A 15,325-nucleotide genomic window follows, 5' to 3' on the forward strand; every position below is an offset into this window, starting at 1 on the left:
GAGACAGAGCTCAAACATGGCTTGCTTTCATAGCCTTTAATGTTCTGCTCCGCTCCAGCCAGGGAAAGGGAGAGAGGCGCTAAAGAAAGGGCATTCATCAATGCCTCTTTTGTCAGGCTTGCAAGATGGAAATTAATGAAGGCGTTCATGAGAAGGTCTGATGCTATTAGTGTAACTTCAGGAAACAAAATGGAAAATTAAATTCACCTTTTTTACTGCCACCGCTCGAAAGTCTTGTGCTTTCCTCACATGAACCGATAAACCCCCATTAGTCATTAGATCAACTGAGAAATGATCTCCATGTCATGCAAAGCCGGAGGGAGGATTCGCTAATCCTACATTACGTTTCTTGGGGTAAGGGGAGTAGGGGAGGGGTGTGCATTGTGTAAATATTGTTTAACAGGCTCTCAGATGCTTTTACAAATCATTTATAATTAACCTAAAACAACATTCAATTTCAGAACAGCAAGAGATGGCAGCCATTTTGTGGCTTAAATGACAGACATGCCTTATTCTGGTTACTAAAATCAACAGTCATGTATAAAAGCTGTTCAAGATAACAGCATAACCTGAGAAATGTCACTTTTAGTGTATTTTAATGCAGTGCTATGTGGTTGCTGGGGCGTTGCTAGGGTGGTTTTCAGTAGAGCCAGTGGGTTTTTCAGTGTGTTTTTGGGGGCCGATACCGATATTAGGGAGTAAAACAATTCTGATACCAATATATCAGCGATAATCTTTATGTATATATTATAGTACAGTACCAGCAAAACGTTTGGACACACTCTTCCACTGGTGTCCTAACGTTTGACTGGTACTGTATATATAATACATTATGTACATAATATACATACATTGTACATAAATACAACAGAACAAACATACAAATGAAAAACAGTTATTTTATGGCTTTTCATAGGTCTAAATTAGTTTTGCAGGTAGGCTACAGAAATATTAATCAAATGTAAAATATCACTTCACTGTATAAATATAGATTAACCCTTATTAAAGTTATTCAGTCAAGAGCAGTGAGTGATTTTTTTTTCTCTCTGTCTTTTCTCTCATCTTTTATGAGAGAACGCTTCTCTGCCATTGATGATTTCTGTGTTTTCCCTGTTATATTGTAGGGGGCGCTATTACAAATCTGAACGAGTGCAGAATCTCCTGATCAAAACACAGGAAAAGAAGCAGCAGAAATGCGTGATCTCATATAAGATGCATATGTAAAGCGATCATCAACATTAAATAGCATATAAATCGAAACGGCTATGTTACTGAATGAAATGTCGACCCAGGACTGTGAAGCTTTGAGATGTTGATGCACTCGATCTGTTACTCTATCTGTTTTTTCATCATTCTGAATCCCATCTGTATGTAAGTTAGTCTTTGTTAAAACGCGATCTTCTCAGCTTTTAACTCAAAATGTTAATTTTTGCATTTTGACTTAATTTTGTGTGAATATCCGCGCACTGTGAGATGCATGGACATGCTTGGGTGTGCGCTCATATTGGTGGCATATCTGCATCATATACGCCGATGCCGTTATATCTGCGACAGGCTCATATCAGCCAACAAAATTGGCAGACAGATAAATCGGTCTTTTAGTTTTAAGTGGGAAATGATAACCTCTCAGTGATCATTGAGTCAACATTAATAATCTAAACGTTATTTATTTAAAAATAATCTTTTGTGCATTGGACCAATTCCATGGATGTTGAAGGTCCATATGCCAATAAAGAACCTTTATCTTTGAGTGTGTATTCACAGGGCCGGCCCAAGCCCTTATGGGTCCCTAATCAGAATTTTATTTGGGGGGCGCTCTGTACCACCAATACGATTGACTATTGTCAATTCTTGATAATTCGCACACCCAGTATCAATGTTAGTAGTTGTAGCTGTGTTGCTTTAATCATTTCTGGCTGTCATGTTTTTACCCGTATACGGTTTTTAATTGTAACAGTAGCAAACCCACAAGAGTGGTCAGGTGTTAATATTCAAAGCCTTACAGTACTACAGTTCAGACTGGAATATGTACTTTTTATTTTTTAAGTAGTCTCTTATGCTGAATATGCTTACTTTTCCCCAGGATTATTTGATGAATAGAAGGTTCAGAAGAACAGCATTTCTCTGAAATAGAAAGCTTTCAAAAAAATCCTAAAAACATTGTATACAACTGTTTTCAACACTGATAATCATGCATTTTTGTTGAGTACCAAATCACCGTATTAGAATGATTTGTGAAGGATCATGTGACATTGAAGACTGGATTAATGATGATATATTCAGCTTTGATCAAAGGAATAAATTACACTTTACTATATATATTCACATAGAAAACAGCTGTTTTACATTATAATAATATTTCACAATATTACCGTTTTTACTGTATTTTTGATCAAATAAATGCAGCCTTGGTGAGCAGAAGAGACTTCTTTTAAAAACAAGAAATGTTGATTTCTTTCAAACATTAAACAGAACTTTTCTTTTTGGCGGAAATAAAATAAAATGTGTTGCATTCTATTCGACTGTGTAAAAAGAACCATTTTATTTTCTAAATAAAAACTTCCAAAATGTAGGCTACACAACTTATAATTCCAAGGGGACGATATAGCACTTGCAGAAAAACATTTACTGAGAAACTGGAAGCTATGCTGTACTCCAAAACATGTCAGACAAGATATTTGCACCAAACCATAGCGCATTCTCAAATCCATCCATTCATAAAAAGGTTACCGTTTTAGCACCGATTTTTCTTGCACTTTGGACATTGAACCCTGGCTATCAAGCGAATAGTGTCCAGCCGATGGCGCCACGAGCTCGTGCAGCGCTGTCGGACTCAATCTGTGCATATATTAGAAAACTTAATAGTAATTTTTTAAGGCCATTTCGCGATTTCAATCATCATAAAATAACATACAGCAAAAAGTCATTTAATGTGCTCTTTGGGGCCCCCTGGTGGCCCTAAGCAGCGGCTTAGTTTGCTGATGCCTTGGGCCGGCTCTGATTCCAGTCATTAGATATGGCTCAGGTCCCTCCTTCTGGTCTTTTTTCCTGCCCATTACACTGTCCACTGGGATAAAATCATTAGTCCAATAACTAAGAATAATAAAAGCAAAAACAACTTTTCTTTAATAAGACACATAGTTTGAGGTATCGTTCATGTCTGCACCCTACATCATGTGCACCAAAGTTTAATAAGAATGAGAAAGTTATACTGAGACTTGCCCAATTCAGTGCTTTCGACTGCTAGTCTTTTCTGTAAACTGCAGAGTAAAGTGGGTGAAAACATTAGGTTTCACGTAAGTGTTCCAGCTTGTGACCCATGGATCTCTTGAGCTTGTTTATGGGAGTGAGTTTAGGTGCTCCAGGGAGCGAGGGGGCCTCTAGTGCAGCGGTCTGGTTTTTCTAAACATTTGTGATGAATTAGATCATTTCCTCTTGCCCTGAGAAAGCAGGCGGCAAAGATGACTACATTAAAGGTACCTACCCTCTTGCAGACAGCCATGCTCTGCAAAGAGACAAGGGCTACAATGAGAGCGAAAATAAAACAGGGAAGATCTTGCCTATGCACAAGTTGTGAGAATACAAGACTTGACAGCTGCAATGGGAGGATCACATGACTGGCCTTTGTGACGTGTGAGCTGGTTCAAAAATCATTCTGTGGTTGCTTAAAGGGATGGCTTAAAAAAAACTCACTCACCTTGTCGTTCTAAAACTGAATGACTTTTTTCCACAGAGGAACACAAACTACAATATTTTGAAAACTTCACTTCAAGAAAAATATCACATGCATGCATCAAATGTATAAATAACAAAAAATATATTCAAACATTTGAGGTTGATGACAAAAGTTGGCAAAATCAGCCATTTATTGAAATGAAAAAGAACTAAATGTGAACAAACATTTTGATGACATTTTTAAGTAACAGCTCAAACTTCAATATACCGAACATATACGTCATTGCAACAACAGTGTCGTACAGATTTGTTCATGGACAAAGTCTCATACAGCCTCGCAATGCAAGCCCAAAGGGTGAACAAACATACCAGGAGCAATGGACACGTCTTCACACAATGCTTTTCCGACAACGCTGAAAATTATATACATATCCTTACAGCATTTACACCTTTCGAAACAATAATACCACAAAAATAAAACAGAAACTTTATGAACGACAGACAAAGTGAAAACAAACCACATGAAGCTGAATGGTGTTGTGATACTGCTGGAACAATATGACCAGTGCAAGGCTGACCAGGAGAAGTCGGGCAGGGGGGAGATCTGGAGAATAGACTAAAACATGCTTCTGCTGCGCCTATTCACAGAGGTTTATATACATACTGCTCATATCCATCATAAGAACAAGTCAAAAAAAGTGACAGAGAGAGAGGATCAAAAGAAGTCTAAACACACTGCAGCTCTGCATTCATACCAATATGGCTTCCTGGCTCAGTGCGCCCAAGTGAAATAAGAAGCATCTGAAAAGTGCTGGCATCAAAACGTTTGATAGACAGAGGCAGAAACAAAAAAAGGAAATATGAGTTGTTCTCTGCACAGAGATGGCGGTGACGCAACCATCTTTAAAAGAGGTTACTACATGAGCTGCATTACCTTGGGGCTGAGTGTCTAAGGAGTCATGCAGATTCAGAAGACAGCGAACACTGAATGCAAAAAGCGACTAAAAAGAGCCATCAACTCAAAAGGCTTTGCCATGTGTAATCTTTCGAGATTTCAAAGACAGTGCATGGATTGCAAAAATAAGCAGGTACCAAGTCCAGATGGGGCCCTCTTTTAGACATGGGAGACTTTCTGAGACTCCCGCGCCTGCTTGATGCTGTAGAGCCACTTAATGACCCGGGCGTTCCGTTCAACGGCAGAAATTCCATAGGGAACGCGCTCCCCGGCATCGTCTTCTTCATCGGTCAGGTCGTCGTTGCTATGCCGTGACTGCTCACAGTCCGAGCTGATCATGCTGGCACTACGGAAGTTGAGCGACACAATGTCAGAGTTCGCTCGGGCAAAGCTTTCCACACCTACGCTCTCCAGCTCCTCGGGATCCAGCCCACAATAGTTGAAGAAGCGCTCCACGTCTGCACCGGCCCGAGCATAGCGGTCACTCAAGTCTGATTTGGAGCGGTGCAGGGAGGGCCTGCGGGACACTGAATTGCCCACTTCCAGCTCTGTAGCAGTGCTGGCCGCTGTATCTCTTTCAGGGGAGCGGGGAGCATTGTCACAAGCAGCCAAGGCTTTAGCGCTAGGCTTGGGCGGCAGTGGTGGTGCGGAAGAGCTGCTGCTACGGGCCGCTCTCAGGGGCTTGCCATTGCACATGCGGCGAATGTCTGAGGAGCTGTGGGAGGCATGCAGTGGCGAGCGCTCCCCGTCGACCTCGCATGACCTCTCCTCCAGCAGCCTGCGACTCAGGTTCAAGTTGCCTCCCTGTGGACTGTGTCGACCTTGCGTGGAAGATGGTACCTTAAGCGAGTCCGTAAAAGAACGGCATCCAGGTTCCGACAGCTCGGACGACCGATGTGGCGCCCAGCTGCGTGCCCCGACTTTGTACGACGCGCCCTTGGCAGGCCCCTCGGATGAGGAGGAGCTGTTCAAGATATTCTTGAGGATCTCCAGGTTGAGATTCTCTCGTTTGGTGGTGGTTGCGCAGGTGTCCGACTTGGCATTGTTGTTGGAGGCCTTCAAACCAGATCCCACACCGCCACTCCTCTTGACAGGAACTGGGCAGACAGGGGGCTTGGCCAGTACCTGTGGCTTGATGGGTTCCTGCTTAGCATTGATGACCTCCTGGCTCTTTACGTACTTGGCCTTGTCAGCCTCGAGCCGCTCCACGGCACTCAACCGCTTCGGGTTTTGCTCAGTCTGCCGTCGGAAGTAGTCGGGCCCCTTGTTGAGAATGCGGAGTGGGACCGCAGAGGCAAAGGCCCCACCCTGGCCGGCGGGCTTGCTATCTGCCTGCAGCGTCTCGGTGGGCATCTCTGCTGGTCTCTCGGCGGCCGCCGTGGTGGATTCCGCAGTGGACTCTCGTCAAGGGGCAGCCCGGAGGCACACACATCAAGCCAGATGACCGGACTATTAATCCTGTCTCCACTGGCTGTCAGCAGTGAGGCCTCATACTCACAGCTCATTAATTAGCCCTCGCTTCCACCACAAAGCCAGGCCCCGCACAACGGAAAAAGAGAGCACTCAGCTCCAGTCAGTGTCAGCACAACCCGTCAGGCTCAGCCAGCTGGGAGGGAACACCAGAGGATTGTGGGGAAAAGACTTGTCGCTGCTCCTTTGTTCCTGGCCAAGGCTGAGGATCTGAAACACACAAGGACCAACCATGTTAAGGGAGCAGGTGACATCACATTCCTAGCAACAACAGGAAGAGCTGCGACACAGGCATGCTGTTGGCTGATGATGTAAGCACTAGAAAACAACTAATAGAAACACATGTACACCTCAATATCAGTGGAATTAACACATTTCGGTAGTGGTAGGTGTGGGTGAGACAATCTTAGACATTTTAAATCTATATATATTTTTGTAGACTAGTGCACTGTGGTCCCATATGATTATAATATAATCATCCAATAAAGCGAAAGAGAATTTGGTAAGCCAGCTCTCTTATTTATTGCTTATAATCATAACAAAATGATATATATATATTTTCATAAGTGAAAAGAGGCTAATTATTCTCATAAAACTGCAAAGAAAAGATGATTCAGCAATTTAAGCCTGAGTGCGCAAGTTTTCTTTTTGCAGAGAGAGAAATATAGACGTATGATCAGGGCTCATGTTCCTGCCAAAACCCTGAGGCTGTTTGCAGGGGGACGAGAAAAAAATACATTGAAGAGAGGAAGAAACACAAAATGGTGGAAAACTTTACTGGTCTCATAAATAAAAGTAATTACAGAGGTTCTTGGACAACAGTGTTGGTGGTGGCCACAATAGTTCGGGAAACTGCAATGACAAAGCAGTTTATGGCACAACAGTCTGTGACAATCTTCTGATTCAATCTCAGGGCTGCAGAGATGAATAAAAAATAAACATCAGCACACCCATTACTGAGATGGCAAATGAGTTTCTTCTTTGAGCTCAGGCCTATTTTATTTTAAATCTTCACATGCCTAGGGTCTTTAGCTCAGTAGGTTTAAGTTTTCTTGCTTATGTAGCTTCACACTTCCTGAAATAGCATATATATATATCACTTTGTAATGTAGAAAATGGTCTATTGTTTCAAATAACGTTTTGTTAGGCAGTCCAGAATGTTATCATGATGTGACATGTATGTTGACCAATACAAGGTCTAGTTAACTTTAAACCTGTATGAAACATTATCTTACAATGGCACTCTTAGTGCACTCATTCATTTTTGTACATCCTGACCTCAGGCCATTCAAATCCAGTGATTACAAGCTCATAAGGGGTTTTATTGTTGTATGACAATCAGTTTTGCAGAAATATCATATAATTTAATTACAAAAACTCCCATTAGCAAGTGAACCTCACTGGACCCGCCCAAGCACTTAAAACATCCCCAGGGTCACTTTTGGGTTAGATAGAGGCTTTGCAAAGTCTTGGAAATGTCAGAGGATAAAGTATTGGAGAAAACAGACTAAGATGGACTTTAATAGGACAATTCTGGTCAATTTAAAGTCCTTCATCTGTGGCATGCTGTCAATTGACACACTGAAGGTTCTGTACTTCTATGAGGTAAACATTTCTAGTACATATATTGTGCTTTTATAAGTGTTTTTAGAAAAATTGTGTTTGAAACATGCCACAGAGGTTCTTAATAAAGCTTATCAAAATATTTCTGGTCAAAATCACACATACAAAACTTCTACTGCTTAACGCAAGTGAATTATGTACCAGCCAGAGAGTCATAACATATAAGCACTGGTCTGGAGTAACCTTAAGTAATACTATCTAAACTAACCTATTTTGCCATTTGCAGTCACTTGGGATATAGCTAGACATTATATGAGCAGAGACTACGATGAAAACTGTGTTTTCAGTTCTTTAATAACGCTATCAACAAAGACTGTTTATATGTTTCAGAAAGGGGTCAATGATTATAACCCAAAACAGCATATGGGGAATGGGCCTTTCTCTTCAAACATAATTACAGAACACAGTGGAGTCTAAAACACGGGTCATGCAGAGAGTAATAATTGTAACGATCTCCCCAAACGCCCCCGCAAAAAAAAAAAAAAAAAAAACAGTCGCCTTTAATCCTCTGTGTTGAGTGCTGTAGCCCCCTCCCCCAAAACAGAGTAAGCCCAGCTGTGGGACTCCAGCCAAGAGCCATCTCACATCATTTCATCTCCCTCCAAAGCCCTTCTGAATTATCAGAGCCAAAGACAATCCCCAAGGCTTTCTCAACGCACCCGCTCACCCTTAACGTCCATGTAAGAATAACACTTTACCTCATCGCACCATGCCTGTGAGTTGGCCTGCTGAAATGAAACAGCGATTTGTAAAACGGATATTAGAACAACTTGCTACACGATCAGTAATACATGCAGGCCTCCCTGCATGTGCGATCCAATGCCCTTATCAGAAACATGCCCGTCATGTGTGTACTACAGTAAATCTTCCTTTCTGCTCTTAAAAGACCATGATAAACTCTGTGGCGTTTAGTGGTAAACACTTTGCAATAAGATTTAATTTGTAAACATTAGTTAATGCATTAGGCATTATGAATTAACAATAAGCAATATGTTGTACACATTTATTAATCCAGTTTAGTGTGCATTTATAATTAAAACATTATTACATTGATATTTCATTAAATATACATTACATATAAATCCATACACACTAGGGCTTGGTCATCGATACAGACGTCCTGATTCCGATTCGCAAGATTTCAATTCGATTTTATTTATTTTCGATTCAATTCACACTTTTCACTGGCCCCACCACAAAAAAAAAAAAAACTAATAATATAGTTATTGTTTTTGATCCATGTAACCTTGTATTGTAACAAATAAGGTGAAATTTCACATTTCTCGATTCCAATTTCGATACCACAGCTAAAACTGCTAACTAATATATTTCAAATATTATTAAACGCAAGTAAATGGATAAAAATCTAAAAAATAGATAAAATCTAATTACAAGCAATAGCACATATAAATAAATACAATAGAACAAAGATACAGATGAAATAAACAGTGCTTTTCAAGTTTTTCAGGTAGGTCTAACAGTAGTTTATTATGCTGCTGTCACTTTAAGACTAATGCGCGGATACAATATTGTTAGGGCCGGTTTACACAGAACACGTAACAGGTCAGTGGAACGGGAAAAAAAAAGCGCAAGGTCTAGTAATTGTGATAAATCTCGATAGGGATGAATATTGATCTTGTACTCAGAGGCGTAAACAAGTTTTTGTCCAATCAAAAGACTCTAGAATGAGAGTCCCTCTCCTGAATATCAGTGTTTCTGGCTAGCAAACTGCTAATGGTTCACAGATGTGGAAAACTAAACGCTAAATTAAAAAAGTACATGTATCTATGCAACCTAATAACCTATCCAAACGTGCTGTTTAGGAAACAAGTCAGCACAGGACAAGGATATGTCAGCACTCAGCAGAAGGACAGAAAACACTTATTATTTCAGGTCTTTAGGTCTTTACGGTTTCTTACGTACAGCTAGCAGACCATAAAAGCACATCTGTATCAACGAGAGCATTTCCCATGTTAGGAATGTTCTCTCAGCTGTACCAGTGTTATACTGTATGACCACGTAAGCCACATTCCAGTGCGCCTCGGGTCATAAAAATCACAGAAATGCGCACAGAAAATACGCCGCATCAGCTGAGCCGTTTGGCAATGTAGCAACACCACCATTAAAACCATCTTGTTGTCTGAGAGGCCAAACTTTTTTCTTTTAAATCCAAACACATGATGATCACGTGAACAGTTTTTACTCAGGCAGTTTAAAACAGAAACCCTGCTGCTTTGAGGCCACATGACTACTTCAAATATCAATATAAACCACCCTGCTCGAAGATGTGCGTTATGCTACTAGATTCACAAGTCTGTTGCGTTTATCAACTCTGAGATGATATTAAGCACCACTGTCCCGCTGGGGGTATTGGGTTACAAAATCATGTATAAAACAAAGAGAAGATTGGATTTCAGCTAAATTCTTTTATCACATTTGCCTAAAGGCTCGTCCTCTAGTTACAGTTCCCAGGGTGAGAAGAACTACAGTATGATCCTGCTTCCCTGCAAAAAACATTTTTATTAAACCTGCTTTGGTTGTGGTGTCAAAACATTTTCTTACTAAATAGGAGTATCTAAATGTCTAATATATATATATAAGTGTGTGTGTGTGTGTATATATATATATACACACACACTCACACACTATTATATATACAAAATTTAATTAAAAAATTATTAAAACAAATATACAACCCTTATCAGTATCATAAAAGCATCCATGCAGGAGAGGTTGATTTGAGATTATATAAAGAGCATTTTGGACCCGCCTGTATATTCATATGTTCGCAATAATTTCATAAGATTACACCACAGCTAGACGTGATGGCACAGAGCTCAAATGAATGAGCAGTTATATTGAGAGTGTCAGCGTGTTGATGAACTGCTATATAAGCAACAGATTCTGGTGTCCATCTGTTATCTGCTCACACCAGCAGCAGCAGCAGCAGCAGTAGCGATGGCAGCAGCACAGGGCTGTGACATTAGAGCTGGTTGTGTGCTGGTAGCAGTGGGCTGGACTACTGACTCATGGAGCCAGCAGATGAGCCCCGTCCCTCAGGGGAGAGCAGCTCATTGGCTCTCCCCTCCTGTCACTCATCCAGACATGGGCCAACCGTCACAGTGTGTGTGTGTGTGTGTGTGTGTGTGTGTGTGTGTGTGTGTGTGTGTGTGTGTGTGTGTGTGTGTGTGTGTGTGTGTGTGTGTGTGTGTATGGCCAAGATCTTGTTACATAATTATATCATATATAGAAGCTACTAGACCTGTCGCAGTGTCACAGTGTCTGTTCTGCTGTGTAGCAGCTTGTCTACAATAGACACATGACAGCACGTTATTGGAAGTAGCAGAGTACAGAACACATAAGAAATACGGCATCCATTCACCTCATTCAGTGTAGACGGGATCACTAATTATAATGGTTTCTACAGGTATGTGCTTTAGACGTGGCACAACAGTCAATCACACAGTAAAAACATCGTTTTTCAATAAAACATATTAATGGAATAATGCTTACTTCAAAAATAGACCTACTATTTCAGTCTTTCTACTTCAAAATGTGTTGCTTTCCATTTATTGTAATTATTTGTGAAATGTATTAACAATTACTACACCATATTTTTTCAGTGCAGTAAAATTTGTGCATTTGGTCACATGCCCAGAGATGCTGTGACATAAAACTATTGGTGGCGCTCACAAACTGAGTTTTTTTTTTAAGCAACATTGAATATCAGAGAATTCACTGAACTGTTTCTCTTGTCTCTGTACTCTTGTATTTGGTGTTATTTGATAAACACCATAGTGAATACAAAATCTGAACGCCTATTTGGAAATATGTAAATGTTTTTTGACTGTTTGTGTCAATGTTTGTGTCATAAAAGGAAAGTTATGCAGTGCTTTGTGTACCAAGGAAACCAGGGCTTTTCTATAAGTGCCACCTACTGTCAAAGACTGAATTTGCAATTTCATTCAGTCTGTCTGCAGTTTTTACACAATGATTTGAACAGACAATCGGACTGAAATTTATGCTGGACTGAACATTCATGTTGGTCAGGCCTTTAGAGTCTACCATCCACATATAAGATTCAGTTCAAAAGCTATGACTTTAGAGAGCAGAAGAAAATATTACCAGACAGATCACAACAATTCAAGTGCCACAAATCAGTCTCTGGCATCACATCCAGTTCACCATCCCCATCTGACGTTTTCTTTGCCAAAATATCCAGACAGAAGACATCTTTCTTAGACACTTTAATTTTATTTGTGAAACTGGCAGTGGAAGGCCCACGGCGATTTCAAGGATACTTGTGATCTCAATGCCGCTGTAGGAAATCAAAGGTGCTCTGTGATGGAGGAAAGACTCTGAAAATAAAGCCTAAGGTAAATAGCGAACCTATTACAAGGCATCATTCTGACATCCAGACCAAACACAGGACCTGCTGTGCTCTGTCGAGAGCTACCTGGCAGGCACAGGTAGCAACAGTGCATCTATTTTGAGAAGGTCTACAAAACACTAAATTACAACTGCACCTAAACAGAGTATGGCCTTCAATGGCAAGACTGAAGGTGAGCTTTTTAAAGCACAAGCACATTTGTCTGTATTCTTAGAGCAACTTCGACTATTAGCACATTTAAACGTGCTCCCTTCCCTCTTGGGACACACTCTAGGAATGACCTTTAAACTACTTTCAAAGGCCATGCTAACAGAGAAGTGTTTGACACTCTGTGAGTGTTCATTTTGAACCCTGGCTACATAAGTTTCCATGAAGAAGAGCAACATCCGATCCCTTAAACCAGTGTTTCCCAACCGGGGTGCTGTCTGATGAGAGCAGGGGTGCCATGTAAAAGTCCTTCAATTAATTTTTTTTGTTCAAATTTTGCAAATAATTCTCTCTTTGTAAACTTTGTTCAATGCATGCGAGTTCTGCCGTATGTTCGAATATGACCAGTCATTTTCGCCGTCATCACCCGGGTGTAGTGCCAGAAGACACTGTGAGAAAATGTGTCTCTGTGCACTCATCTGAAAGCGCGCACACGTCTCACAGCGCGCAAATATTGAGTTCTCTTTCAAGTCTTGCTCTTGAACGGACAAACTCACACAAAAAGTATGTCAACATGTCCATCTTGATGAGTATTCTAGCAGACATAGTCTACATATGCCTTAAGTAAACTTTATACAGTCGAGAATATCCGAGCATTAGGTCTTAAAGGGGCAGTAGCCTTTACTGCTTTCTGTTTAATGTCAAACAACAAAAGACAAGGACATCACTCACTGCTCTTGATTGAATAGCTTTTATAAGTTTAATAGGATTAATCTTTAATTTATACAGTAAAATATGCAATGTTATTTTACATTTGATCAATTTGTGTACCTGAAAACTAATGTTAGACGTACCTGAAAAACCTGAAAAGCATAGTTTATTTTATTAGTATCTTTGCTCAATAGTATTTATTTGTGCTGCTGCTTGTATTTAAATTATTTGTTCTTATTATTTTCTTTATTTTTATTTGACAGTAGTCCTTTTTCCCCCTGAACATAGCAAATACTGAACCGTACCGAAACCGTGAACCTAAAACCGTGATACAAACCGAACTGTGAGCAATCTGTACCGTTACACCCCTAGCGGTTTGCAAGGGGGTGCCACAAAATGGAGAAAATGTTCAAAGGGTGCCATGACTGAAAAAAGGTTGGGAAACACTGCCTTAAACCACTTCAGGAGGTGGTCTGAGACAAATTCCAGATCAAACTGGACAAGTGTAAATGCATCTGGTTGTTGAAACCACATATGTAAATTGTACTCCTCCCAAAATGTTCAAAAATAAACGTGTGAGAGCATTATAGGCGATATGACATGTTACAGCCACAACATATGGCAGAGCTACTACAACACGCATCGCTGCAGACGAGAAGCTGAGTATCTCTTCATTAAGCTGACATGCAAACTGCCACAAATAAACTTGAAGTAAGTCACAGACACTCTAAACACAATCATATTCATTAAAAGTAGTGAAACTAAGGGTGCTTTCACACTTGGTTCGGTTGTCTGGACTGTACCCAAGTTAGATTGCTCCCCCTCCCCCTGCCCCCACTGTGTTCATATTTTTTGGGTCCGAACCGGGGTGCGCTTGCATCAAAGTAGCAGCTGTTTACCCGGTTGCTTAGTAACGACAGCGAGCGTGAAAGCTGCAAAATGCATAGTGTTGCTCACCTCTTTTTTATATTTTTGTTTTTAATGGCACTTGCGTCTATCTGCCGCGAATGTACTGCAAATGCTCTAAAGAATGCTGACGACGAGCAGAAATGAGATCTACAGTTCTCTGCTTGTAGTACGTCAGTCACTTTTTATTAGGGCTGTGCGATATTGAAGAAAAATGCTTGTTAAATAATGTGATATTCGATATGCGATACAATATTGCTTTAAGTGTGTAAAATCTATTTCTTTCTATGTGTTTACATGAATACTCATCAAGACATTTTTGACACAACTGTGTGTGTATTTGACACTTTGAGTGTGTAACAAGACACGAAAAAAAGAACGGCTTGTGCGCACGTTTCGGTGTGTGTGTCAGACAGCGCGAGACTGCAAGGAGTTGTTTTTCACAAGTTATTGTGTTTAATAACTCTTTTTAACATCAAGCAAATCACATAAGTAACAGTCGTGTGCCCAGTCTATTCTCTGCTATATGCATCAACCTAAAACGTACACTTTTCACAATGTTGAAGTAGCCTATTAAAATCATTCAGATATTGCGTACCCTTGCGATATGTACATTTGCGATATATCGATAATTTCGATATATTGTGCAACCCTACTTTTGATCAAATCATACGTCATTAATAGCGGTTCACTTCCGTGACTTAGTACGATTGCGTTCACATCAGCAGCGAACCATACCGGAGTTCACATGAACTTGTACCCCAGACCACCCTTTTTAAGCGGACTTGGGTACGGTTCGCAGGTGCGCACCAGAGTTCGGAAGACAGCATTCACATCATCCAAACGAACCAAACTCTGACGTCAATCGAACCCGGGTGCGCAACAAAACTGCTAGTGTGAAAGCACCCTAAATGATTTTACCAGTGTTGATGCTGTTCTCTCTCCTATTGTGGTCGTTGACCTTGAAAGAAGCTGGTGATACATAAAATGCAGCTCCAAACTGTTGCTTTTGTTGATGTAAACTAAATTTGCATATCGCTTGTGAATTGAAGATTGGATTTATATTCGTTTTGCGGAGACACATTTATGTAACCAAGTGTAAATGGAACAGTTTTAACAAATCAGATATCAGATCAGTAAAAATGTGTGACCAGGTGTAAACAGGCTCATAGAAAAATGTGCAAAAGCTGAGAAATATGAGACAAAAATCAGTTATTATGTTGCAATGTTTTTGGAAGAAGCCTCCTATGCTCCCCAAGGCTCCATTTATTTGATCAAAAATATACAAAACAATAATATTGTGATATATTATTAAAACTGTTTTCCATTTCAATACATTTTAAAATGTAATTTATTCCTGGGACGGCAAAGCTGAAATTTTTGCATTATTACTCCAGTCTTTAGTGTCACATGATTTTTCACAAATTATTCTAATATGCTGATTTGCA

The 15,325-nt window shown here is 40.3% G+C and overlaps 1 protein-coding gene across 4 annotated transcripts in view; it reads right to left on the minus strand.

The window, feature by feature from the left end:
- Positions 1–3,105: 3,105 nt before the first annotated feature.
- fam110b (family with sequence similarity 110 member B) overlaps positions 3,106–15,325 on the minus strand; it is a 50,232-nt gene continuing 38,012 nt past the window's right edge. For 3 of the 4 annotated variants that reach the window (XM_079820123.1, XM_079820121.1, XM_079820122.1), the window contains one exon: positions 3,832–6,310. In XM_079820123.1, coding sequence (XP_079676249.1) covers positions 4,790–5,983 — 1,194 coding nt within the window. In that variant the 5' untranslated portion in view covers positions 5,984–6,310 and the 3' untranslated portion in view covers positions 3,832–4,789. Of the gene's footprint in view, positions 6,311–15,325 lie in introns of all 4 variants that reach the window. The other variant, XM_079820120.1, reaches the window with a different exon arrangement.

The sequence above is a fragment of the Gobio gobio genome, assembly GCF_949357685.1.
Source record: "Gobio gobio genome assembly, chromosome: 6".
Taxonomy (NCBI): domain Eukaryota; kingdom Metazoa; phylum Chordata; class Actinopteri; order Cypriniformes; family Gobionidae; genus Gobio; species Gobio gobio.